Below are 27201 nucleotides of genomic sequence, written 5' to 3'. Positions count from 1 at the left end.
ACAGATGTTAGCTCTGGCAGCCTGGTTCCTGAGCGGGTCACGCTGAAACACCTGGGTCTATCACAGACCAACCTAGAAATAATTCAGGGCGCTAGTAGCAAAGCTACTAGGAGCCAATACAAGAGTAAATGGTCTAGGTTCTGTCACTGGGCCGACTCCAAGGAGATCGACCCCCCTTACGTGCACATTGGATGACAAGCTCTCCTTCTCTGCACAACTTGCTCACTCAGACGTGCAAGTGGACACATGCCGCACCTATTTGGCAGCCATAGGGGCCTACAGAAATTCGGAGGAGGTCTTCTCTTCCAACCCGGTGGTCAAGCGACATTTGGCGGTTCTAGCCAGGGTCTTTCCTTCCATCAAGAACCCACACCCCGTGTGGGACCTCAATATAGTGTTGGGCACCTTGGCGCACAAACCGTTCGAGCCAATGGCATCCGCGGACATCAGGCTGGTCACCATTAAAACAGCTCTGTTGGTGGGTCTCACCTCTGCCTGCAGAGTCAGCGAGATCCAGGCACTGGTTACTTCAGAACCCTATGCTACATTTCACAGGGATAAGGTGGTCTTGAGAACACACCCTGCGCTCCTACCTAAGGTAGCCCCTGCTTTCCAGTTGAACGAGGAGATAGTCTTACGTACGTTTTTTGCCGACCCCAAGGACGATGCTCACAGGGTCTTGCAATGCCTGGATGTCAGACACGCTCTGAAATTCTATCTGGACAGGACCAAGGGCTTCCGCTAGTCAGACGTTCTGTTGGTCACCTTGGGGGTCAAGGCTGGGTTATCAGGCATCTAAGGCCTCTATTGCAAGGTGGATAGTTTTGCCCATCAAGGAGGCCTACGAGGGGCAGCACAAACCACTTCCAGCTAACATGCACGCCCATGCTGTCGGAACCAAAGCCATGGCCATTGCCTTTCAGCAGCAGGTGCCGTGGCAGGTCATCAGCAGGGCGGTCATCTACTCGGCTTTCTGGTAGCACTACTGTTTGGACACCAGCTCTAATCAGACGCGGCTTTCGGACAGGCGGTTCTACGGAATCTGTTTTCTTAAGGAGGGTCTCCTCTCCAATTTGGGGCTACATTCAGTTGTAATCACCCATGCAGTATGGAGGAAAAGGGACGGGACACAAGAGTTATTAATAGTTACTCACCGTAGTGACTAACGTACTCTTAGTCCATAGTCCCCTTTCCTCCATACATCCAACCACCTTCCCCCCTAATACTGGTGTCCTTAGGCAATGTTAAATATTGGCGTGCCAATGGGGACTGAGGAGTGGCGCTGGTAGGCAGAGTCAGGGGAGCACATGCTCCCAGGGCCGCGCCCCTCTAAATTTAAAGGGGGAAGAAGAACAAGTTACTTACCATATCTGGTAACGTTCTTTCGATGGAATGTTCCTCCGACGTATTCCAAATCTATGACAGTAATGTCCACAGCTGTGCTGCTTCTGAAGATTTTCGGCAGAGGGTGTCCTGCGTCGATCCCATGTCCCTAGAGGGCCTCCGTCGAGGGTTGACGTCACTGGATATTATATATAGGACACACGACGCCCGTAGCCTCAGTTGTAGTTTTTTCCCAGAACGTGGGGCACCAATCTCCTGCCAGCCTGACTGCAGATAGCCTTGCGAAAACGTAACCTGCAATGGCATACGAAATTCTCCAGAGGGGCAGGTCGGGAGGGCGATGTGGAATACGTCAGAGGAACATCCCATCAAAAGAACGTTACCAGATATGGTAAGTAACTTGTTCTTCGAGGGGATTGTGTCTTCCGACGTATTCCAAATCTATGACAGACTCCCAAAGCAGTACCAAACTATGGAGGTGGGAAAAAAATTTTGAAATTTAGAATACCCAATCAAATGGGGGAATAAAGAACCACCTTACCAAAGGCAAAATCCTGCCCGTGGATTGAATCCAGGGCGTAATGCTTGACAAAAGTATGTATAGAGGCCCATGTGGCTGCTACACAAATATTTCGAATAGGAACACCCCGCTGAAGGGCAGTGGAGGTAGCAGCGCACCTAATAGAGTGAGCATGTAATCCTCCGGGAGGGTCCTTACCCTCCAAACAGTAACACTCAGTAATGGGGAGGATGATCCACCTGGACAAGGTCTGTTTGGTAACAGCCTGGCCCAATCGGTGTCCAGCATAACTGATAAAGAGCTGATCGTCCACTCTGACCCAGGACATCCATGAAATGTAAAAGCTCAGAGCTCTCCTAGGATCCAACTTATGGAGCCTCACCTCGTCCTTGCCAGTATGCGGAGGAGGATAAAAACGCCGGAAGAACTACCTTCTGGCTTAAATGAAAATCAGACACGACCTTCGGCAGAAAAGAAGGCCGCACCCGAAGGACAACCCTGTCCTTATGGAAAACAGTAAAGGGTGGCTGGCCGAAAGTGCCTGCAACTCACTCACTCTGTGAGCGGAAGTAACCGCAACTAAAAACACGGTCTTGAAAGACAACAGTCTCAAAGGACAAGAGTGCAAGGGCTGAAACGAAGCACCCATCAGAAACTTCAAAACAAAATTCAAGTCCCAAACCGGCACCTGGAAAGGGGACGGCGGAAACACATTAGTCAGCCCTTTTAGAAACTGCAAAATCAAAAGGCATCCTAAACTAAGAACACTCTTCAGACGAGCGCTTAAATATGGACAGCGCCGCCAGGTAACCCTTAATGGTACCCACTTGAAGGCCCTTGTGGGTCAACTAAAGCAGAAAAGACAAAACCATAGGAATAGAACATTGGAAAGGATCAACATTCTGCCTCCTGCACCAGTCGCAGAACTTACGTCAACGGTACAGGGACTTTGTTGCTGGCCGCCTGGCCGAAAGCAACATCTCCATCACGTCACCCAGGAGGTCCCAATCCTTGTATCTCAACCTTTCAGATACCAAGTGCGAAGGTTGAGAGTCCTGACCTCTGGATGGAGAACCTGACCCCCTCCCTCGAGAGCAGATCCTCTTGGTAAGGAAGACGTCATGAAGGGCAGATGGACAATTCTAGAAGGTCCGGGTACCACGCTCTCCTGGCCCAATCCGGAGCCACAAGGATCATGCGGGTCCCGAACTTCCACAACACTTGAGGAATGACGGGGACTGGAGAAAATGCGTACGGCAGCAGGAATGACCAATCCACCACGAACGCGTCTCCTAAGGCTCCTCTCGGAGGAAATTCCCTTGAGCAGAATCTCTCGCACTTCCGGTTGACACTGGTGGTGAAGAGATCCACTTACAGGGTTCCCCAAAGGGCAAAGATCTCTAGAAGGACTTCCTGAGCCAACTCCCACTCGTGAGAGACTGCGCTCTGCCTGCTCCGAGCGTTCGCCGCTGCGTTTTCATCTCCGGCCAGATGAACTGCTGGGATCGAAAGACCTTGGTCGATGGCCCAGAACCAGAGCTGCATCGCCTCCCTGCACAACAGGAGTGACCCTGCCCCCCCCTTTTTTTGTTGAGGTAATGCAAGGCCACTGTGTTGTCCGTCATGATCAGTCCACTTTTTCCCCGTACAGTCGGCAGAAAAGCCTTCAGGGCAAGCCCGATGGCTCTCAGCTCTAACAGGTTGTCGTGGAGTCTGGACTCCGACGGAGACCAACGACCGCTGACGGTCAGCTCGTTGGCATGAGCACCACTTCCTGTGAGGGAAGCATCCATCACAATCGTCACCTCCGGCCATGGCTGCCAAAACGGTTCCCCCCTTAAGTAGGTTCCTTTAGTCGGCCCACCACAGAAGACCCTGTGCGACCGAGATTGGAATCTGAACGGGATCCGACATCTTGCCCGAGAACTGGGACCACTGCAGTTTGAGAGCCCATTGCAGAGATCTCATCCGCAGTCTGGCCTCCGGCACCAGAAAAATGCAGGATGCCATGAGGCCGAGCAACCTTAAGAATTCGAAAGCCGCGAGACTCTGGGCATGTTGAAACTTGTCCACCATCTGCAGGCGAAAACTGCCCCAGGGACGTGTCGAGCACTGCTCCGATGTATTGGAGCCGCTGGGAAGGTGTCAAATGGGACTTCTTTAAATTGAGGGAAAAGCCCTGCTTGTGAATGGAATGGCCAGTGACGGACAGATGATCCAGGGCTTGCTCAGGAGAGCGCGCCCTGATCAACCAATCGTCCAGGTAGGGTTAGACGTGAATCCCCTTCTCTCCTGAGGTACGCTGCCACCACCACCACCATCAGCTTGGCGAAGAACCTTGTGGTGGAGGTCAATTCGAACGGCAGGACCCGAAACAAAGTGCGAGTCACCAGCCGCGAACCTCAGGTACTTCCTGTGCTTGGGATGAATCGGCACATGAAAGTAAGCATCCTTGAGGTTCAGAGACACCAACCAATCCTGTAGTTGAGACTTGAGAAAGAGTGACCATCTTGAACTTTTCCTTCCTGAGAAGTTTGTTCAACCAACGCAAGTCCATGATGGGTCTCAACCCTCCGTCTTTCTTGGGAATCAAAAAATATGGGGAATACCATCCCTTGTTCCTCTACGGCACAGGCACCAGTTCTATGGCGCCTTTCTCCAGCAGGGATAGGATTTCCTGCGCAAGGAGCAGATCCGGGTGCTTCAAAGAGCTTCCCCGGTGGATTGTCGTGAGGCCGCTGAAGGAAGGGAAGGCAGTAGCCGTGGGCTATGGTATCCAAAACCCACACATCTGAAGTAATGGCTCGCCATTCTCCGAGATGCTTTGCTAGCCTGCCCCCAACTAGCGAAACATGGGACATGGCCTTATGACTGAGATGTAGCGGCTGCGGCAGCGCCTGATGGGAAAGAGGCAACTGCCGGAGCGGCTTTGGCACCACGATTTCCCCGACCACCACGGGTACTTTTACGCTGACCCCTTTGACTGCCAACCCCTCTCGATCTACCAAACGAGGAGCAGTACTGAAAGGAACATCCCCTCCATTGCTGTCCCCCACGACGAAAAGGCAGAGGTTGTCCCACTGCAGCGCTCAAAGACTTTGCTGCAGCTTTGGAGGTCTGCAACCTCTGAAGGCTCTCGTCAGCCATGCTGCCAAACAAATGAACAGCGTCAAAGGGCATGTTCAGAAGATGGGATTGCACATCGGGGGCAAAACCCGCCTTCCGCAACCACGCAAACCTTTGTATCACGGTGCTCGCAGCCATGGACCGGCTGACACTATCTGCCGTGTCCAAACCCGACTGACTGAAGGGATTCGCACATACCATCCTTGCCGTCTTGCACTAGGGCCAGAAAACAATCCCTTTCCTCCCCCTCTTTCGAAGAGAAGAATCGAGCGGGCCGAGATTCCAAAGCAAACACATTTGCAGAAAAAACGGATCTGAGGCTACGGGCATCCTATATATAACATCCGGTGACGTCGACCCTCGACGGAGGCCCTCGAGGGACATGGGATCGACGGCATCAATACAGGACGCCCTCTGCCAAAAATGTTCCAAAGCAGCACAGCTCTGGACATTACTGTCATAGATTTGGAATACGTCGGAGGACACAATCCCCTCGAAGTTTTTTTCTGGGAATAAAGGTTCCGTCTCCCGTCCCTAGGAAGGGACGCCCATGCAGTATTGAGGGAAGGGGACTATGGAGTAAGAGTAAGTTAGTCACTACTGTAACTATTAATTTTCTTTTCCGGCCAGGTACGTGCACCCACACATGTGAGGTACTGTTTTCAATCGGACACCTGTGGGAATGTGGAAAGGTAGGACATGTGTTGTTGCCGGCGTGTTTCAGTAGTTTCCAGGTGGGAAATGTCTGAAAATTGTGGGTTTTTTTCCTAAATTTCAGACTTTGCTGGGGATTGTGGGCAATAAATTCTGGGGCGATTCGCGCAAGTCAGACCTCTTTGGATTTTCATAGGTGTCTTCTTTTCCGAAATGCATGGGATTAACAGTGGTTTAGCCTTTTCCCTTTGTGCCCAGGTAGGTGCACCCCACATGTGAGGTACCGTTTTCGTCAGAACACCTGTGGGAACATGGGAAGGTAGGACATGTCCTGTTGGCAGCGTGTTTCGGTGGTGTGGAGGTGGGAAATGTCTGAAAATGTCTTTGCCGGGGCTTGTGGGTTATACATTCTGGGGCGATTTGCGCAAGTCACACCTCTGTGGATTCCCACAGATGTCTTCATTTCAGAAATGCATGAGGTTCACTGTTTTCCTTGGTGGCTGTGACACCCCAGGCCCAAATCTGTAGGTTGCCTACAAGAGCAAATTCCTGCAAAATCTGCTCTGCCGAAACACTTGGGGTTACCAGTCGTTTAGCCTTTTCCCTTTGTGCCCAGGTAGGTGCACCCCCACATGTGAGGTACCGTTTTCGTCAGAACACCTGTGGGAATGTGGGAAGGCAGGACCTTTGTTTTCTCTTGCTTTTCATAACATTTTCATACATCTGTTGCTGCACTTTGTTACACAACCCTTTCATTTCCCAAACGTGACCTACATTTAGTTGCTGCTTTAGGCATTATACGCTTTTGTAACCTGCACAAGTCACCTACCCTTCAAAAGCTCTTTCAAGAAATGTATGCTTGCCATTGTTCATCACATCACATTTGTTTTCCTTATTTACACATACTAAGTACATCTGTTTAGGCCGTCAGCATAGAAGTAATGTGTACCATGGCTTCGTTTTTTGGCTTGTGGTAATGCTTGTTTTGTGAAGCATTACGAACAGCAGCAATATCAATGGCCAAACCAAGCTCCGTGGGCTCCACGATACTCACGATTCCCGATGAGGGGGGGGGGGGGATTGACAGCCCTCTCAGAATCAGCAACTTTACAGCAATCCGGATCCCTCGTAAAAGGAGCCTACTCTTAGTTGCAGTGTGCGAGCAATGTTCGAGCTCCACCGTATTTTGTTTCGGCGGCCCAGTTGGCCACCAGTTTCCCATTGGCAGTAGGATGAGGTTTTCCCTACTAAGCCAAGAAGGGAGGGCATGGAGGTTGGAGGGGGACAAAGAGGGACAAGCTCAAAGCACAGAGTCGGGACGCACATGGTCCGTCTTCTCAGCCAACTTCACAACACGTTGCATCAACATCATTGCCTGCGCTATGCCAATGAAGCGGCTTTGCCCCGCACTCACAGAAGCAGGAGTCAGCAGGGGACACAGAGTTTACCATAGCCAATGCCAAAGATCGAGGGGATGGCTGCCACGAGCGAGATAGTAATCCTCTCATGGAACGTCCAAGGCCTGAATTCCTGAAGGAAGCGCAGATCAGTTGAACATAGGTTGGGATTAGCCGGAGACATCGTCCTTCTCCAAGAAACCCACTTACTACAGGAAGATGAACACCGGCTCAGATTCAGCAGATATAAAAAAGCTTACTTTGCCACGTCTTGAGACAAGAAAAGAGGGGTGGCAATATTGCTGAGTGACAGGGTCCCCTTATAAAAGATCACGGTGAGAAGAGACCCGGGAGGCCGCTTCCTCCTACTTAAGGGGCTATTTGAGGAACTCCCTATTACTATTATTACAATCTATGGTCCCAACACGCCCAAAGCAAATTTATCTCCGACTTAATTCCGACCATCTTATCCTTTCAGGAAGGGCACCTAATTATGGGTGGGGATTTCAAAACTACGCCAAACCTCCAAGTGGACAAAACTCTGCCGCCCACATATGCAGACTTCACGCAAGCAATATCCCTGGCAAAGCTGCTCAGGGAAAATGAATCGGTCGATGCTTGGGAGGCTATTTAACGGAACATCAATGGGCTACACCCACTATTCCTGTGCACACAAAGGGTTCTCAAGAATAGATCTCTTACTAGTCTCCGGGGTCCTATACCCTTGTTTAAATAAAACAGAAATCCACACATGCATGATTTCTGATCACGCCCCAGTTTCCGCGAACCTCGTCATATCTGGCCAAAGGCACCCCACTCAGAGACATTGGAAATTGAACGATTCTCTACTGCTAGAGGAGTGCATCAGGACTGAAATTGGCGATACAATAACCAACTATTTCAAGGAGAACACGACTGATGACTCCCCCATCAATATTGTCTGGGACGCTATGAAAGCAGTGGTCAGAGGATCCCTAATCAGCTCAGGGGCAGAACACAGACGGATCTCGAAGATTGCTGCAGCTAAACTGGAGGAAAAGGTAAAACACTGGGATGCAGAGCTGAAATCCCGCAGCTCCAGGAAAACAGAAAGGGCCCAGAGGAAAGCCAAAATAGCACTAGAAATGCACTGGGCCGACCGGACGGCCAAATCACTAGCCTTCACAAGACAGTTCTATTATAGCAAAGGGAATAAGGCGAACAGAGTATTGGCGCAAAAATTGAAAAAGGTCCACAGTAGGAACAATATCCTCAAACTGGTGGGAGTCGACGGTAAGATACACTACTCTGAAGCAGATAAAATCAGCGAACTGGTGAGGCATCATAAAGATATGTCAGGGCAACCCACAGTGCTAGACAGCCTGCCAGAGTACTTGCAAACTATCTGCCCTCAAAACGAAGCCCAGCTAGCATCCCTAGAATCTCCTATCACTACCGAAATCCTCAAAGCCATTCAATCCCTCAAAACCACTGTGCCGGGCCCAGACGGACTATCCGCAAACTTCTATAAAAAATATCCGAGCATACTAGCACCGCAGATGTCAGCGCTATTCAACTCCTTCCTGTCATCGAAATCGGTCACCAATTCAATGGCAGAGTCACTCGCAGTGCTGCTACACAAAGCTGGGAAAGACCCCGTGTTGGATACCTCTTACCGTGTTGGATAGTGGCACACTACTGAACAATGATGGGAACATTTTCGCAAAGATCCTAGCCAGTAGACTAGGGACGACTCTCCTGAGCTTGATGGACCGTGATCAAACGGGATTTATCCCGGGGAGGGGGACCCATGATAGTACAAGGCGGACGATAGACATCATTGAAAGCGCTCATAGGCTGGGCGTGGGAACAGCAGTCATATCCTTGGACGCACATAAATCCTTTGATTTGTCGGACTGGGGGTACATCTGGGGTGTGTTAGAGCACTACGGCTTCGGCCCAAACTTCATAACATGGGTAATGGCCAATTATCAAACTCCCACCACACAATTACGGGTGAACGGCACCAGGTCCGAGGCAATACGCATATCTAGGGGCACTAGGCAGGGCTGCCCACTCTCACCCCTGATTTTCGCTCTATCCATGGAGCCCTTTGCGGCGAGAATCAGGCAGAACATGAGGATAAAGGGGATCACTGTGGGAGACCACGAATATAAAGTCGCTTTATATGCGGACGACGTGCTAGTAACAGCATCAAACCTGGCGACGTCTCTGGGGGCCCTCTGGGAGGAAATCAAGGAATTCGGAGCAATCTCTGGGTTCACGGTCAATTTGGACAAATCCTCAGCCCTAGCAATTAATCTCCCCAAGCAAGAAAGAATCAGCCTTAACCCCCTAATGCCGAACCCATGGGCAAAAGGAGCAATTGAATACCTTGGGGTACAAATCAATAAAGACCCATCACGCTTGTACTCAAGCAACTTCCCGCAGTTAATCAACGAATTCCCAAATTACCTAGAGCGATGGAAGGCCCAAGAAATCTCCTGGCTCGGGCGGATTACAGCCATAAAAATTAATATAATCCCCAGGTGGCTGTACTACTGTACAGCATTACCGACTCATATCCCGGGTCCCGTCTTGGCATCTTTGCAAAACTTTACAGGAATTCGTCAAGCAAACAGCGGTCCCCTGTCCGCAACAATCACAATCGTTCACAGTTGGAAAGCCGCAGCCTGGAAATGGGGCATCCGGGGTGCACTGGGTTCCCTTACCCCCATCTGGAACAACCCCGAATACTCACCAGGCAATCCCCCGCTTGGCTTCGAACCTTGGAAGGAGGGAGGATTACTAAAAACAAGTGACATCCTGGAAGAGGGAATTCCTGTAGCGTTCGAGAGGTGCAAGACAAAATTCGGAGTGGGTGAGCGGGAAAGATTCCACTATGCTCAAATTCGGCACTTGCTGTCCCACAGAGGAGTTAGGGAAAAATGCACCAGAGAGTTAACAGCACTGGAACTCTCTCTAACAACCCCAACTACACGAGGTAGAATGAAGAAAAAGGAAGATGGACCCTCAGTAGCATTATGGTGGTCCAAATGCTGGGACATAGCCGTCGCTGAAAAGGTCACAGCAATTCGATCAGGCTTCCTGAACAGTGCCCTAAATATCTGGGCTCCATTGATGGACTACGAAGCAAAGTTTCCAGCTCTCACTAGAAGACCTCCACTGACCAGATGGCTCCAAGGCAGCCCGCTCTACTAAGCTAAAGAAGCAGGAGGGGAGAACCCAAAGCATGTAGGCCCGCCCTGGCAACGTGAAAAGGCATGGACATGGACAAATAAGGACAGAGCATTAGCCACCGGAAAAGCCTATCCCCTGGCGTGAATTGCATTATTGTATTGGCACTATTATCGAATATGTTGTGTATACTTGTAAAACCCAATAAAATGTTATGGAAAAAAAAAATATGCACGATTTCCTAACTGGAAGATTTGCTGGATTGTAGCGGGGCATTGCTTTTCTCAATATTCACAGAAGCCATTACCTTACAGGTCCAACCATGTCCAGCACATACCTTTTTATCTATAATTTTTCCAATTTTTCCCCAAACTATGGGAATTTTGCCTACATAGTTGTTGCCTGACCTGCGCAAATCATCACTTCCTGAACTTGGAATTCGGTCTACTTTTCAGAAATGTATGCCTTTCTGTCTTCCCATACAGCTTTCATATCCTCCTCTTCCATTCCGTCCACACATATCCTATTTGAAAAAAGGGCAAAATCGCTTACCTCTCACAAAACTGAAGGTAACCTTATAAAAATGTTTTTTTGGTTTACAATCAATCTGTTCTTGAAAGCCCGGAAAATAGCGAATTCAGCAGAGCAAACCATTTGTTCCTAGCTCTTACAAGGAAAAACCCATAGGGTTCTTTGTGCATCATTTGATTGTCACATTCTGAAAAACATTTGCTACCTTTTTGGTTATTTTCACTCACCCCCATACAGCAAACTAGGATTCCTTGGTGGCGTTATGACCGCTGGCGGGTGGGAAAAAAAGGGGACAAATTTGGCAGAGATATCACATGTAACAAAAATGTTAAAAGGGATTTAATGGCGACATAACGAAAACACCAAAAAAGGGCTTGGCTGGGGTGGAGGCACAGCATGGTACACCATTGGCAGTTAAGGGGTTAAATTACCCAAAAAGGGGTTAAATTACCCAAAAATAAGAATAAAAAGTAAATTTCGCCCCTACCATACTCCTCTTGCATACATACCGCACTCCCCCACACACCCTACCCTTCCTGATTATCCCTTTCAAGGGGTGTACTCACGTATGCGTGTTCACCCAAGGTCCTCTGTCACAGGGTCCCAATAATGGCCTGCACTCTCCCAGGAGCTGCGCCCCGCTCCAAACATCAGACAGGAATTCTGTGAAAGGGCTCCTTCACACCTCTACAATTTGCATGCTTGGGACTGGTCATTGTAGGTGGTGTGAGAATCCTAAAGGTGTCTCCCTAGCTAGTTCCCGGGGGTCTGCCATTCAGGTGGCCTGGACAAGACCATCGCCATTGGATACAGATCCTGGGGGTGGACCAGTGAGGGAGGATCACCTGGATGGGTGGTCCTCGCGGAGTGGGACACCGATGGGTGAGACGCGGTATCCCCCTTCATTCAACACCTTTTCCCCATCCTACCATGTAGGATATTGAAAACCACTGCCCCTCTTTCTGACCCAAACACTTTTGCACGACACACCAGAGAACGGACTAACACCAGAGGAGTTTACCTGACATGTCCCAATACAAGGGTCAGGCAATTAATCAGAATCACACACACACCTGATGGCCCTTTCCCTTCCCAACAGGGAAAAGGTGGAGCAAGAGAGCACAGGACGAGCAAGGCAGACCACACAACCAGACAGCTATCCAGACCAGGCAGTTCAAGAGGAAGAAAAAGGCAGCAAATATCGAGAGGCTGACGAGGAGAGATAAGACCTTGCCCTTTTCGACAAAAAACCCTGCTCCGAGAGAAACAAAGACCGAGGACAATTGCCCAAGTGTGCTGCAGCAGATGTCAACGGTAGACTGAGCATATCAACGCTGATAAGCCGGAGCGTGGGAGACCACTGCTTCTGTGGTACTGGCTTGGACTCCAGTAAAGAGGAAAGCCAAGCGGTTCATCACAGCTAGTGAGTCGAGTGAAGAGCTGTGGTGAATGAAAGTTGCAAAGTGGTAAAGTGAGAACGTTCAAAGAACTGTAAAATTGTAAAGGGGAGACCAACTGCAGAAGGAGACCGGCACCACGTGGGTGCTGCTCCGAGAAACTCTGCTCGATCCCCATCTGAGTAAAACTACATAAACCAGAAGGCCATAGGAGAGCCACAAAGATAGGTCAAAGTGGTCATACAGGAGCTCAACCAAAATCCCTGTATAGTTGAAATCCTTTGATCTACGAACTATAAAAAAAAAAGCAAGGGAAGTGAATCCCACCACATGAGAAAGCAACGGAAGTGAATCCTGAACACATTGAAAGTGAATGTAAAGACGAAGTTAGGAAGTGTGAACCCGGCCGAGGGATGCTGACGAGAAGGGGGCAAAAAGTCTCAAGAAACAGTGTGTTGACAAAAATGAACCCAGCTGAGGGATGTCCACTGGAATTGTTTAAAGAGACATTACGATTAGCAAATGCTAGAGAAGCCATAGTGAACCTGGTGGAGGGAGGCCAACAGTCGCGAGGGGTCCGAGCCCGAAAGAGGGAGATCCACGGGTGAAGTCATCACCCAAAGTCCAGGAACTCTTATTTGATTTATGGAATGCAATTTGTGAAGGGTCAGCGCCCGGAAGAGGGGGACCCAGGGGTAAAACCATCGTCAGAGAAATACATAGACCAGAATTTTGTGTTTGTTTGTTGTTTTTTTGTGATACACCTATCGGGCCCGTGGGACCAGGAAACCACAACCCCAAAGGCCTGGATATCGATATGAACTGTTTTAGGATCCAAGACCGGAAGAAGGAGATCTGAGGGTTGAAAACCGATTGCCCAACACCACAAGGAATAGAGCTCAGCGCCCAGGAAAGGGGGACCAAGTGGTAGAAAATCCTCACCCTAAGTAAAACCAGGAGACAACTTGTTGAAGGAAGTTTTGCTTTGTTTTTGAATACGTCAGGCCCTCGGAGGCAAGAGACTTTCAAGAGCAACGAGACTTGGCCATCGACGGTCCCGATAGTTACAAGTGGATCAGTCGACTCATGCTGGGAGAGCTCGAGTGTGTGCTGTGCTTCAAGACCCTGTCTTACCTTGTGCTCAAAACATGGGGAAGGAAGACCCAGGCGTACACATCATGACATATTATTTGTGAATACTTCTTTCTTTTCTTGAGAACTATCCCACACCCTTCTGTATCTGTGTTGTAAGGTTTGGCAATAGGTTTCTTAGTATAGGCCCTTTTATTTTTTACACAACAGCACTAAGACTGCCTTATTTTCATTTGCTGGTTGCTGCTTGCTCCCAGATTAGATGTAGGTTTAGTTTAGGCATTTTTCCACACTGCAAACATTGTTCAATATACACCCATGAACGGTGATCACTTGGGTCTGTCTTTACCGTTGCCACCATGAGTTCCTTACAGTGGGCGTGGCCCCTTCAGAGAAGCGGTCTGGAATCCTGATGTTGCAGGGGTCGCTGGGATGACGTTGAGGTCACCAAATGTATGAAAGCCCCTGGACGCTCACACTAGAGAAAATACAACCCACTAAATACGAGAGGTGCATCCTTTTTTTAAACAGTTATGTTTTCCGCGGACAACCGTCATTGTCTGCAGAGAGTGTGGTGAGAAAAGAGTCTGTAAAATAAATGTGGGGTTATTTGGTGGCGGAAAGATGGCCTGGAAAGGGTGGGAGAATGGATTAAAGTTGCCATGGAGCCGTTTTTATAGATGAAAAGAGGGGTTTGCAGGTGCCACAGAGTCCGCGGGCATCTCCACTGACTGCGGACAGCGCAGTGAGAAGAGTCTGCAAAATACATTTGGGGTTATTTGGTGGTAGAAAGGAGGGCCTGGAAAGGGTCGGGGGAGTGGAATAAAGTTGACATGGAGCTGTTTATATAGGTTAAAAAGGAGTTTGCAGGTGCTGCTGAGTCTGTGGTCAATTTTAGTGCCCGCAGGCATCATTTCGATGGCAGGGGGATATGGGTGTTATTTGAAGGTGTATTGTACGTACTTGTTATATGGTTTAATTATAATGAGGTGGTTGTGGCCAGTGGCCAGATTTTTGGGGGCATGGCCGTAGGCCACTGGCAACACATAGTATAGGAATAAATGTACAGTAATTATAGGTAAGCTCACTTTCAGCTTCACCTCCTTATGGGCATGCTACTGTTTCTCACCTTCCCACAGAAGCTCAACGTCTCTAGAGTCCTGGTCCTGTGTATGCTGGTCTAGTGCAACAGCCTCTTTCTTAACCTCCCCCTTTGTGGTCTATGCCCCATTCGGCTAATTTAGAATAGGGTTGCAAGACTTAACCTTAGCCACAAGCCCAGGGATCGTATCGATGCAGCCCTAAAATGTGTACATTGGCTCCTGGTGGTGCAAGGATGACATTCTAGATGATCTGCATCATTGACAAGGCTTTCTAGAGCCTGAGACTACAATATCTCCAACTTTGTCTCCATAAATACTGCCCTGCTAGAGCCCGCCGATCCTCTAACTCCATTCTTTGCTTGTCAAGCGTTTTTTTTAACAGAGCGCGGGAGGCATGTGTCTGTTTGGCCGGTGCCTCTCTTTGAAACAGCCTTCCTGCTCCTCTTATATTCCTTAAATCCCGGAAACCCCCTTCCCGTTTTACTTAATCCCTTCCCTGCCAACTCATACCACGGCCACTGAGATTGGTGGCTTGGTCCCTCATGAACTTCACATGTTCCAGGCCCTTCATCTAGTTGACACCAGTACACACCCTCCCCTGCGCCCCTTCGGCACTGCCCTGGCAGCTGTGTACCCTACCCATGGGACTCCTCTGCCCCAGCAGTTGGCCAGAGGCCTTCCAATTAGGCACTTTCCTTCTGGGCTCCTATTATCACTTGGCAATCCCTACTACCCTTTCCATTCATGCAATTCTCTTACTGCACAATACATATGTGCAATTTATAGCAGCAGTGTGTTCAATTATTTTGGATAAGCAAGGGAAATACAGATGCAAAAGATTTCTAGAACATTCTTAAGTGGCAGTTGGGTGTGTGGAAGTTTAATATGTTAATGAGGTTATATGTAGAGTTTTCTGAACTGATTGATGGATAGATGTTTGACTGTTTGAAAGCAGGTAATGAGGGAGTGTTACAAACATAATAGTAAAAAGGGTAAATGGGCTTTCATGTGCGATGGCGTACACAGGCAATCCAGGTTTTTTAATGATGTATGGCCTGGAGAGGAGACGGCAGAGATCTCGGATAGTCATGAAGGTCCATGGATTATGGTAATTATTTATGGTAGAGAAAAGTATTTGGGACAGAAAATAGTTTGTGATTTTTATTTTTCTCTAGTACAGAATTGTCTTATTTCCAGTAGCATGGTAGAAAATGCTAATGGGAAAGTCAGAGAATCTTATTGAGTCTACTACACTGAAAAATGTAAAATAGATGAGTCTATACGCTTATTTTTACTTCTACTTATTAAGTGGAAGGTGGTTCGTAAAGGATATTTTTTGTGTTTTTTTATTTTTATTTAAATTTTGTTTGCAGGAAAAGCCAGGAAGTAAGGTGTGGAGGGAAACAAGGGAACTTCTTTCCTCTCCGACCGACCCTCCCAGGTCCAACTTGGGTCCTTCCTCTCCGACATCTTTTTCTCTACCTGTGGTGTCCCCCAGGGATCTAACCTCTCTCCCTGGCTGTTCAACCCATACCTGGCACTCCTTGCCCACCGCATCGCCGCGCTCTGTCCCAACTTTTAGTGCTATGCGGATGATACCGAGCTCATTTTCAGGCTACCCTCGGCCTCCACCTCCTCCTCCTCCTCCTCTCCTTCCCTCCCCTCATCTCTGACTGTCTGCCATCCAGGAATGGTGTGCCGCCAACGACCTCTGCCTTAATGCCAGTAAGACTGAGATTCTACTCATCTGCACACCCACTCCCTACTTCCCTGCAGCTCTCTGGCCGGCCTCTCTTGGCCCTCCTCCCACTCCCACCTGCAAGGCTATAAACCTCAGGGTCATCTTCGACTCTGCACTCTCCTTCTCCCCTCACATCTCTGAAGTCTCTAAGAAGTCACACTACCAGCTGCACCTCCTTGGAGGTATTCTTCCTTTCCTCTCCTTCCCCCCAGAAGCTCACTGTCTCCAGATCCCTGGTCCTCTCCAAGCTGGACTACTGTAACAGCCTCTATCTAAATCTTCCTGCCTCCACTCTCCGCCCTCTGCAACTTATCTATAACAGGACTGCGAGACTTGTCCTTGCCTCAAGCCCACGGATCGTATCTCTCCAGGACTGAAATCTCTGCAGTGGCTGTGAGGATTAAATTCAAAACCATCTGCATTGTACACAAGGTCTTCTGGGGTCTGGGGCCACAATAACTTCAACTCTCTTGCTAAATATCTTCCTTCTCAAGCTCTTCGCTCATCTGCCTCCAACTCCCTCAGGGTCAGTCGCTTCTCCAAGCAACGAGTTGGTGGCAGATCACTCTCTTCGGTAGGGGCCTCTCTCTGGAACAGCCTTCCTGCCTCCCTGAAACTCCTCGAGGTGAACCATCTCCGGTTCCGGAAACAACTCAAAACCTTCCTCGTTGCTTCTGCTTTCTCTCCTCCCCTCCCTTGCTGAATTCCTGACTGAAATTGCACTGGTTACCTGGCCTCCCTTTTCTGATCTCTGGCCCAGGCCCTGTCAACTGCCCACCTGCACTGCCTCCCTGGCAACCCCTGCACTTGGGGACCGTTTTTTCTGTATCCCCCTTCAGACCCCCTTCCAGCACTTATGCCTGCACTTCCTTGCACTTGCCACCAGCTAGCTGTTTTATGTGTTTTATTTATCTTATTTATTCCACTTCCAATGTACTGCACTTCCCCTCTCCCTTCCCCCCCACGCACTTTTCCTTCCCCCCCTTCCCATGCACTTGCGCAATCTGAATGACACCTGGCCTAGTAGGATCGTTATCTGTCCTCCCTTTGTTCCCCCCACCCCTTGCCTCGTCGCGCCTCGAAACACTTCTGTATAGGCGCGTTATAAATGCCCTATCATATCATAACCACAGATATGGAGGGGCAGGTGGACAGGGGAAGATGTTGGGTATGCGTTAAATCTAAGATAGGGACAGTGTTTCTCATGCTCCTTGATTACAGCCTTGAGAGAACTTCAAAACTGCTCCCCGCCCCTGCAGTGTGGCGTGTTGCAGATTACTGTTGTCTTGGAAAGATATGGAACACCAGCCTCTTTTATGGCTTGCAAGGTAGCTGGTGGGGTTTTGTGCCCCACAGGATTAGCCCGTGTGGTGGTAGTATTGGTTGAGAAAGATGAGGTAGAGAAGGCAGCCTACTACTTCCTGAGAAAAGAACAGCCTTTCTCAGAGCATTCCGATGGTTGGATTATGTGCGACGGCGCATGGTGATGGGCCCGTAGGAGTACTGCCCAAGTTGTCTGCGACAGTACATTTCAACTTGGTACATCCACAACAGTAGTAAAGAACCGCCACACCCATGATCCTCTCTGGGTGCTGGAAGTAGGTATTTCCTCTATCTGATCTTCCTGGTCCTCTCGATTCTTTTCTACATCATTACGCTTTTTCCGTTGTGCAGGCCCTCCAACTGGTGGTGGTGTTGTTGGCTCCTGGGGAGGAGGAATAGCCATGGCTGATGCCATTTATGAAGTTAAATAGCAGCTGTGCTAATATTCTTCCAAGCATGTGTTCTCTCCTATATTGCAGATGGAAAATCAGTAAGTAAATGTCTAGAAGCTGTGCTAGGGTACATTTTCAGCTTGAAACTTCCTAGATCAGCTGAAAATGCAGTTTCGAACTGTTAGCAAAGCACAGGACCCATTCACAAAGTGTGGACCAATTTGCAAACACATCATCACGCTGTGTACACGTGCTCAAGTAATACTGTCCAGAAAGTCTGCGATTACATCACACGGTTGCGAACATCAGCGAACAGACAACGGTGCAAAAAAGTTGCAGAAAGTTCAGCGAAGTGTTAAAATGTTGCTAGAAAGTGGGGAAGGGCACATTTTTAAGGTGAAATTTTCTAGATCGGCCCGAAAATGCTGCTATATTAAGGGTAAGTAGAATATTAGGAAGTTGTAGCAAATTAGGGTGCGCTGGTAAAAACCCATGAAATTCAGTGAAAAAACATTGCTAAAAATACCTTATGTTTACAAGTAAAACCGAAAAACCTTTGAATTTCGCCAGTTATGGTAAGCTACGCAACCATAACTTGCACCACCACCGTGCACTGCAAAGACTAACACCCAGGTAATGAAAGATGACATAGAGGTCATTGATGACATTACATATCAAATTAAATCTGATGAATAGTTGCTAGAAGGGGTTGTGTGTACAATGTTGGTAGCAACATATTACGGATGATCGGGGGACCTCTCATGAAATACTTAGTGTATTAAAAAATGTACTCATTTAAACAAAATGTTATATTGGAGTGTTCTTGTTAAGAAAACAACCTAATAATGCATACATATAGGAAATGGGTTCAGCATGCACCACAGAAGTTTAGTATTTTTAATCTGGTAATATTAGTTAGTAAAATAATTAATGCAAGGCTATCACAATTTGGTCTAATTTTAAACTGGAAATGAATAGCTAACAATAGAAGATTTACTACACACTTGTGTTAGTACAAACAATACATATAAAGAGACACTGCATTGGAATCTGAGGCACACGCAGAAACTCCAGTAAGGAGGAAAGAAACAACATCAACAGAAAATGACAACATCAGAGTACATTATCATATACACAAATGAATTGTGTTTGAGGTCTCCATGTATGTGCACCATGTGCTGAAGCCAAACCCTATAGAAAGTACTTTTATTAAGACCATACAACAGTGGTATTCAAACTGTGGGTCGCGACCCCCTAGGGGTCCGCGGGTGCATCCCAGGGGGGCCCTGAGAGCTCAGCGTGAAAAAAGATTTTTTTTTTTTTTTAGATTGGAAGAAATGGGCAGGGGTGGCCCACATGGGCGGGCTGAAGCATGAAACTGTCTCAGGCAACAATGAAAAAGTGGCCCACAGTTGTAAATGGATATTCATTCCTTTAGTCACAGACTGGGCCTCATTACTACTATGGCGGACCAGTAACAACGGTGCTGGTAAGCTACCGGCACCGTTGCTACCGTTCCGCCATAGTAAGAGTTGTGCTCGTGGGTGCTTGACAGCCCCCGCCAGGTCTGACCTCAGCTCGTCGGATGCACCGGCACCGTTATTAACGGTGCCGGTGCATCCGAGCTCCCCCTTCCCATTTGAGCCATATGGGGCTCAAATGGGAATGGGGATCTACCGGCACCTTCGAAAGGGCAATTATCATGTCCGCCTAACTCGGCATGACCTAGTAATTGCCCATTCGCGGGTGCCAGACCCGGATGCAACTCCAGTGGCAGCCGTGCCGGTTTTACCGGCACAGCTACCGCCAGAGTAGTTATGAAGCCCACTGTTTCAATAGTACCCAAAGGGGTGCTTTGTGTTAAAATGTAAGTAAATTGTGATATATTCAGCAACAATGGTCAACATTACTAACTGCATAGTGGCCCCTCACCCATTATGGAGGAGCTAAGGAGCCAGCCCAGTGAAACAGTGAGCACTCCCTCAGCTGCTTTATCCAGCTAATGGAGTGCTCCTGGGCTGGCTGAACTGTCAAAGGGAAACACTGTTTCCCTTTGACAGATCAGTTTAGTTCCCCAGCCGCACATGCTCACTGAGCCATGCAAGTGCTGGGGCGTTTTGCTTCGCCAGCATTGCATAGCTCATTGGAAATGCTGGCTGGGGCACTGCATGTCTGTATGTCCGAGGGGGAGCTCCTGCGCCTCCTCGCACATACGGACAGAGCAGCTGGAGCAGCACCCACACACAGGCCAATGCAGAAGGTACGTTTATGTTCATTGTTTTTATTTAAACATGTGTATGGATGCGTTATGAGTGAGTGTATGGTGATGGATGCTCATGTGAATGATAGAGTGATTGCTGTATGAATGTGCAGCGCCTTGCATATACACATAATCATGTTCATTGTGTTAGGACCAGTGGGGCCCAGGGGACAGGGATGGTATCTTTTTACCGGACATCTATCATTCAAAACCCTCTGCCTTGTCCACAAGGCTTTCTGGGGCCTCGGTCCAAAATACCTTCAGCTATTCCTCCGCAAATACCTCCCCTCTCGAGCTCTTCACTCCTCTACCTCCAACTCCCTCAGGGTCAGTCGTTTATCAAAGAAACAAGCTGGGGGTAGATCTCCGTCTTCGGCTGGGGCCTCCCTCTGGAACAGCGCCCTGCCACTCTAAAACTTGAGGAGAACCATCTTTCTTCCTGCACTTATCAGACCTACCCTGTCTGCTGCCTTAAACGTAGCACTTGCAAATTGCTGGCTGCACTACCACTGTTTGTTGCCTTTATTATTTATTTATTGTTATTTATCTGTTTCTCCTCTGCTTCGCACTTTCCACTTCTCCCCCCTTCCATGCACTTTTCCCCTCACACTTGCGCGTTCTCAATGTCACTGGGCCTAGTAAGATCGCTGTTTTATTCTCCTCTGTTCCCCTTCCTTGCCTTGTCACACTCTGAAACACTTGTGTACGAGCGCGATAGAAATAAAATATCAATGCCTGCCCCCTGGACTCCCAGCAACAATTGCAAACTGTTTGGCTATTTACCCATTTTTTGTTAAAAGTATGCTCTACAATGCAACATTTTAACCTATTATTTAAAAAAAAATTCACAGGGGGAAACCCCCCCGAACCTCCCCTTAATGCCCCTCCACTTAAAAAAGATTCACCAGCCGCCACTGGCCCTCAGACTGTGTTGGGAACGGGATGGGGGAACCGAGGGACTATGGTGGGAGCACAATGGGCGGGAACCATGGGATAGTGATGGGAGCAGAGTGGGGAGAGCCCTGGGTGTGTGATGGGGTGGGGAGAGACCAGCGACTGGGTAGGAGTGGGATGAGGGAGCCCAGCGACTTTGATGGGAGCAGGTGACGGCGCGCAATATATACTGTCCATTTGGCATTTCTGGGGGGTCCCGACCTGCCCAAATTTTGCTCAGGGGGGCCCTGGCCAAAAAAGTTTGAAGACCACTGCCATACAACATGGTTAATGTCTAGATATATAGCACCTTTTACATTTTTTGAAATTCTCACCGTCAGTGAAAAAACACAAGTGGCCCATTTATGTGATGTCAGTGATGTCAATGACATTTGTAATGTCATCTTTCATGTCCTGTGTCTTAGTCCTAGCAGTGCACAGTGGTGGTGCAAGGTATGGTTGCTTAGCATACCATAACTTGCGAATTTCAAGGGTTTTTCGGTTTTACTTGTAACCATAATGTCCTTTTAACAACACTTTTTCACTGAATATATATACATTTCAGTATGATATATTTTCTAGAGGGATGTGTGGACTAATTGTACCTCTGTGTCAGTATACTATCCCCGAGTTGTACACCTTGTCGCTCTGTCCAATTTAGGTTTGGCTTTCCTTTCTTGTCAGGTTACTCCCCCTATTATTGTTAGTGGTTGTAGTGCCAACAGAGGGTTAATAAAATTAGTTTAAAGTGTCCTTTTCTCCAATTTCAGGAGGGGCCAGTATAGCGATAGGACACCATTTCTTTAGAGGCCAGTGTAGAGGAGCCTGTGTCTGACACAGCAGAAGTACCCAATGCTGCTGCCACTCTGAACCCTGCTGCAATTATTGATCTGATGACAGCGAAAAGATGGTGAATCAGGGAAAGAAAGTAAAACAGACATTGAAAACAATAAGGCATTAGTTGTAGAGCGGTATTTCAGCAATAAGGTTCACAGACGTCAATGTGAAACCTAAGTTGGAATCTCTCTGGAAATGCATATACGCCTATTTGTATCCATTTTGCTTAGCTTTTTACTCTTTGAGTGACATGGTCGTCCCAGAAATTCAAATGGCATGAATGGATGATATAGTGACAATTATTTTCTTGCCTCACATTACGATCAAATGCACACTAACCAATCCGATTTGAACATTACATCCCCCTTGCACAATAGGTCATCTATTAATGCTGGCACATAAAATGATCAAATACTACCACAACACGTCTGATCCCCGGTTTGGTCCTGTGCAAACATTAAATAGAGATTAAGTGCAGCCTACCTGCGTTACAGAGTATGCAAGTGATAATACTGTGGTGATTGCCAAGATTCGCTTCACACTAGACTTGCTTTCAAGGTGACCTTAAAGAATCGGATAAAAACAACGGTTAGAAACTGGATAAGAAGCAACAAAAAAGAGACTGTGGTTGACATTAACTTAGTCCGACTGCCAAGTCATATATGATTCTAAACTGCAGTAGTATGTCTAGACTTTTGACTGGGGTGGCACAAGCGGGGCACTGACTTATGAAGGGGTGGCATGAAGTACGAGTGCACATACATCTAATGATTATAGTTTAGGATAATGGGGTGGCAAATTCGATTCCAGGGGTAGCACGCGTCACCCCAGGCAACTCCCTAGATAAGCCACTGCTAGACTATTCCTTTTAGTTTGCTGTAAAAGGCCTAAAAGGGCCCATATTTAAGGTCTTTACAAGTAATCACCTTCACTACTCATAGTTGGGTACCTCGATAGCATGTGGTTATACTTGGGAAAGCCTGATTAAAAGGGAGCTGCAGAATATTTGATTCGCTAGCAAGAAACATAAGCTAGTACTACAGCATTTCTTCTTTCCTAAATGCCCCAAAATCCACATTGGGATATCATAAGTTTCCGATAATTGAATTGGTTTGGTTGATATTGACAGTGCTCTGGTGAGGGCTGCGATAGGAAAATAGTGTGTCCCAAAAGTCAGACTCAAACTCTGTCAATGGGTAATGTAGCAGAGCACTCATGCACGAGTCTTATAAGGGTATGGGCTGGCAGTTAGATACATTAAGGCACAAGAGATCACACAAGAAAAGACACTGCACAAATGAAATTAAAAATGTTTACACAATTCATTAAAGTATTACAAAGAAAATAGAAGCACATCAGTATGTAGTATGAAATAATACACACAAGTGGCATTGTAAAACCATTAAAGAGCCTTAGAAAATTCACTTTGCAACCCTAAAACCTGATCAGGATAACTACTTGGTGGCAGAATACCACCCTACACACCTTAAAATACTCAAGAGGGGGGAGAAAAGGGATTTTAGACAACATTAAGTACATACAAATTTTGTCACAGAATCAAAACACGAAACAGTACATTATAGGAGTGCTCATTCTAAGAGCAATACTAAGCATGAAACCATATGGAGGGAGGAAAATAGGATTTAAAAAAACCGAAAAATAAAACACTCATGTACAGTCCATAATAGCCACCTCAAAAAGGTAGACCTGATCAGGCAAAAACGGTCCTTGGCTAGTACAGATCCCAGTACACTCATCAACCCCACAAGAAACCATTATATCACAGAAGCCAAAGCAGATACAAAAATCAGCATTGTGTTCCTAATGCCAAGCGTGAGTTGCACTGATTATTCTAAAATAGAAAACGAATAAAGAAAAATCACAGATCCATTCTAAAATCACCAAATTGCTCAATGTTAGGAAAGGTTTTCTTTTTGCAGTTTTCCCCACTAGTAACATCAATGTAAACTCTTACTTTCCCTTCCTTGCTGAGCTCATCTCTTTTGGCGCACTGGTCAGCCCTTATGGTCACCATGGCTTGGGGACCCTTTCTCTTTGCAAGATTCGGTTGTTTTACTATACCCGCACACATCACCTTTCGTTGTATTAAAGAATATTTATACCGCGCACTATCACCACCAGAGAGGTCCCTTCGCGGAGCTGAAAAGCAAGAGCGTAAGGTAAGTTAGTAGGACTGACCAGGGAAATAAAAAGATAGTTGTGATGTGCTGTTAGCAACTTCAGTTCGGTTTACACAGTTAACTGAGCGTATGTGTTCATTTTTGCTCTGTAGTTGTCATGTACTGTGGTGCGAGGATATGTGTGGTTTGTTTTTGTGGTGTACTGAATTGCGTGCGGTTTGTTGCGCTGTAGGGGTATGGTTGTGTTTTGTTTAGAGTTTGAGAGGTGTAAGCAGAGAGATGAGTTTTTTAGTAGGGTTGGTTAGTGGTGATACTTTATCGTACCCCCTCAGTTTTGGCCATCTGTGGCACATATCCCTGTCAGTGTCATGCCTTGTGGTGTGCTAGGGGTCTCCCTCCTGTAATCTGTGCTGAGTTGTGGGTTGTTAGCAGGGCCATTTAGTGGTGATAACCTCCCCCCCATTCAGACTAATGGATGTCTACACATCCACAGTAAGATTGTTGTTTGTGTCCTCCTTGTTCACCTCCCTTGTCTCGTCGCGCTCTGAAACACTTTGGAATGAGCAAGATACAAATAAAATATCATACACCACATATACACAAACTAGTAGCGCTACGTATTCTTCGCTCCGTCCTAAACGCCATCTTGTCCTTTTGCTATTTATGCCTTTTCAGGTGCGCCTTTTCCTGGACTCGGACTTGATTTTCCTGGTCAAAGTGGTGGATGTTTGTTACTGGGCAGATGTGAGGCAACAGGCTGTCCATGATTGGACAGTCTTTTCCAGGTTGTAAGGTGCAGATCCCTGCCAGTGGTGAGCTGGGGCAGCCTCTCGCTCAAATTTAGGATAAAAGGAGAAGTCCTGCCAAGTCCTGGTGAAGTTCTACCTCTCTGCACTGCAACGATCCACAGAGGACCCTTGGCAATACCTCAACCCATTGGCTGGTGGAAAAAACAAGTGTGGACAGTTGCCCAAATATCTTGTTAGGAGAAACCTTCAAAAGTGTCCTAGGGATCTGCCGAGCATTGGTTGTCATTCAGAGTTCCGACTAAGACTAGTCCTCCGATAGCTGCTGCTTTCCTGCATGAAGGGGGGCCTTCCTGGTATTTTTTCTTTCGTATGGGTGCAAAGTCCTCTCCAAAATCTCTCTTGCCTGGTTGCGATTGGTGGAGTTCTGGCAAAAGCCCCACCCATCCCTCATGGTAATCCCTATTGTGGAAAGATAGGGAGAGTGCCCCAACTTATTTTCACCACCTTCAATGTTTTAAAGTGCATTTCTTGTGGAACCATTATTCACAGATCCGCTTTGCTACTATTTGTTCTGTGACTTCTAAGACTTTAAGCTCCTACCATCAGTAGATTGCCGGAACATTGACTCTTTTAGAGGCACTAGCCCTACCTACCTGGTAGGGAAGTTATAGGTTCTATAGGTTCTATAACTGATCAAGAGTAAGACACGGACACAGTAACAGATTGCTGATTGAAATTGAACTTTTACTATTAAAATAATAAGAGGGGATGGGGAAATCCTACCTGTCCCTAGGTCTATGGGGGGTTTCCCTGCCTCAACAAAATTAATTAACGTTTGCGTCAGGATGATAAACCAATAAAACGTCCTGCATCCTGTGTCAATATACTCAATATAACGTGCAACAGGGGATTCCAGTAAGCTATACACTTGTAGTTTTTCAAAGCTGCTAACAAAGTTCTAAAGTGCAGAAAACAAAAGGAAATGAAGTTCCACCAGAAAAGGGGTCTTACCTTTCTCCATCTCTTCTGGTCTTACACTGTCCGCTCGGTACTTCTGGAAAAGTCATGTTCCATCGTTCACCCGCTCTCCCTACAGCAGTTCCTCTTTTCATCCAATGTTTGATTCAAATTTCGAGGGGAAAGATTCAGCCCACCCCCCCCCCCCACCGAGTCTCCTTTAGGCATACAGTTCTTTTGAATCTTTCACTTTCTGGATATCAGTTATCCTTAAAGGAGTATGGTTCTTCCCTTTTCCATTACCTATCACTGGTTCACAATTCAATCCTCTGCCTACTGGTTAACTCTCTTGCCAGGGTTTCACAGTTTTGTTACTTCCTTAGTCCTCTGGATTTCCTTTATATTTCAAAGGGGTTTGGTTCTTCCCTTTCTGCAATTAATTGTTACTAGTTCACACACCCATGGAGGGGTCTTTACCTCCGAGCTTTCTTAGTCCCGTTTCTAACCTTGGTGTACTCTCCTGACAGGGTACTGTTACTTTTGTTAAAGGTATTTGTACGGTGCACTGTCACCAATGCTGTGGTCCCCGGGACGCTCCGGCGGATCTGAAAAGCAGTTTGGTGAGGGGGAGGGAGGAGGGTGGATTAATAGAGTGTAGTGAGAACAGGAAAGTGAGAGTTGTGATGTCCTGTTGACCGCTTCGGGTCGGTGCCAAATTCCCATGTGCTGTTATGTCGGACTATGTGTTGCTAGTCTGTTGTTGCAATGTGGTGAAGTGTGTGCGGATTGCTGTGCAGAGAGGTGGTTGTGTGAATTTATGGTGAGTATGCGGAAAGTTGAGGTTATAAGGTACCGTTAGTTTTTTTCTTTAAAAAATATTGTCAATTTCTTACCACTTTGTCTTTGCATTTCTGCACCCTCTTTGGTTGTCCTGTGTGTTTGGTACTGTAGTTTGTCTGCCTACTTGGCAGGCATGTTGCGTAGCGGGAGCCTTCCTTTGTGCGACTTTGGTGGTTTGTTTATCTAGCTGGTTTCCGCTAGTTCCACTTCTCTGCGGTTGGTAATGCTTTGGTCCCTCACTGCCTATCCGGTTGGGTTTCCTCACCCATCTAAGTTCCCTTTAGGATGGAGAGATGTGGACATTGGTGGGTGGTGCACACCCACCCCCGCTTTGATAACAGAGGACCCAGTTAGAGGTTTCCTCGCGGGGATTCACGTTTTGTTCTGGGTCCCTGCTTTCTAGATGTTGCCGCCTGAATCTGTAGCAAAGCCATGTTTTTAGTAGTTTCTTGAACTCCAGATGATCCCTTGTGTTGCGTATGTTTTTTGGTAGGTTATTCCAGGTTAAGGTTGCCAGGTGGGTGAAAGATGATTCTCTGAATTTTCTTTTTTTGTATGGTTTGGTTCGAGGCGAGTGCCATTGCTCAGTGATTTTGTGGGATGGTAGACGGTTCATTTTTTTTTTTTTAAGTAACTTTGCTCCTTGGTCGTAGACTGCTGTGTGCGTTGTGCACATCGTTTTGAACT

At 47.4% G+C, this 27201-nt stretch overlaps 1 protein-coding gene across 5 annotated transcripts in view; it reads right to left on the bottom strand.

The window, feature by feature from the left end:
• The window catches only part of TPRA1 (transmembrane protein adipocyte associated 1), a 510038-nt gene that overhangs the window by 134252 nt on the left and 348585 nt on the right, over positions 1 to 27201 (bottom strand). For all 5 annotated transcript variants that reach the window (XR_011301886.1, XR_011301887.1, XM_069643376.1 and 2 more), the window contains exon 7: positions 22311 to 22390. Coding sequence is in view for 3 of the 5 variants with exons in the window: in XM_069643376.1 (XP_069499477.1) it covers positions 22311 to 22390 (80 nt within the window). In the remaining 2 variants the exon portion in view is untranslated. The remainder of the gene's footprint in view (positions 1 to 22310; positions 22391 to 27201) is intronic.

This window comes from Ambystoma mexicanum, chromosome 2p (genome assembly GCF_040938575.1).
Source record: "Ambystoma mexicanum isolate Mex_15411 chromosome 2p, UKY_AmexF1_1, whole genome shotgun sequence".
Classification (NCBI taxonomy): domain Eukaryota; kingdom Metazoa; phylum Chordata; class Amphibia; order Caudata; family Ambystomatidae; genus Ambystoma; species Ambystoma mexicanum.
This window is presented reverse-complemented; position numbering and strand designations above follow the sequence as displayed.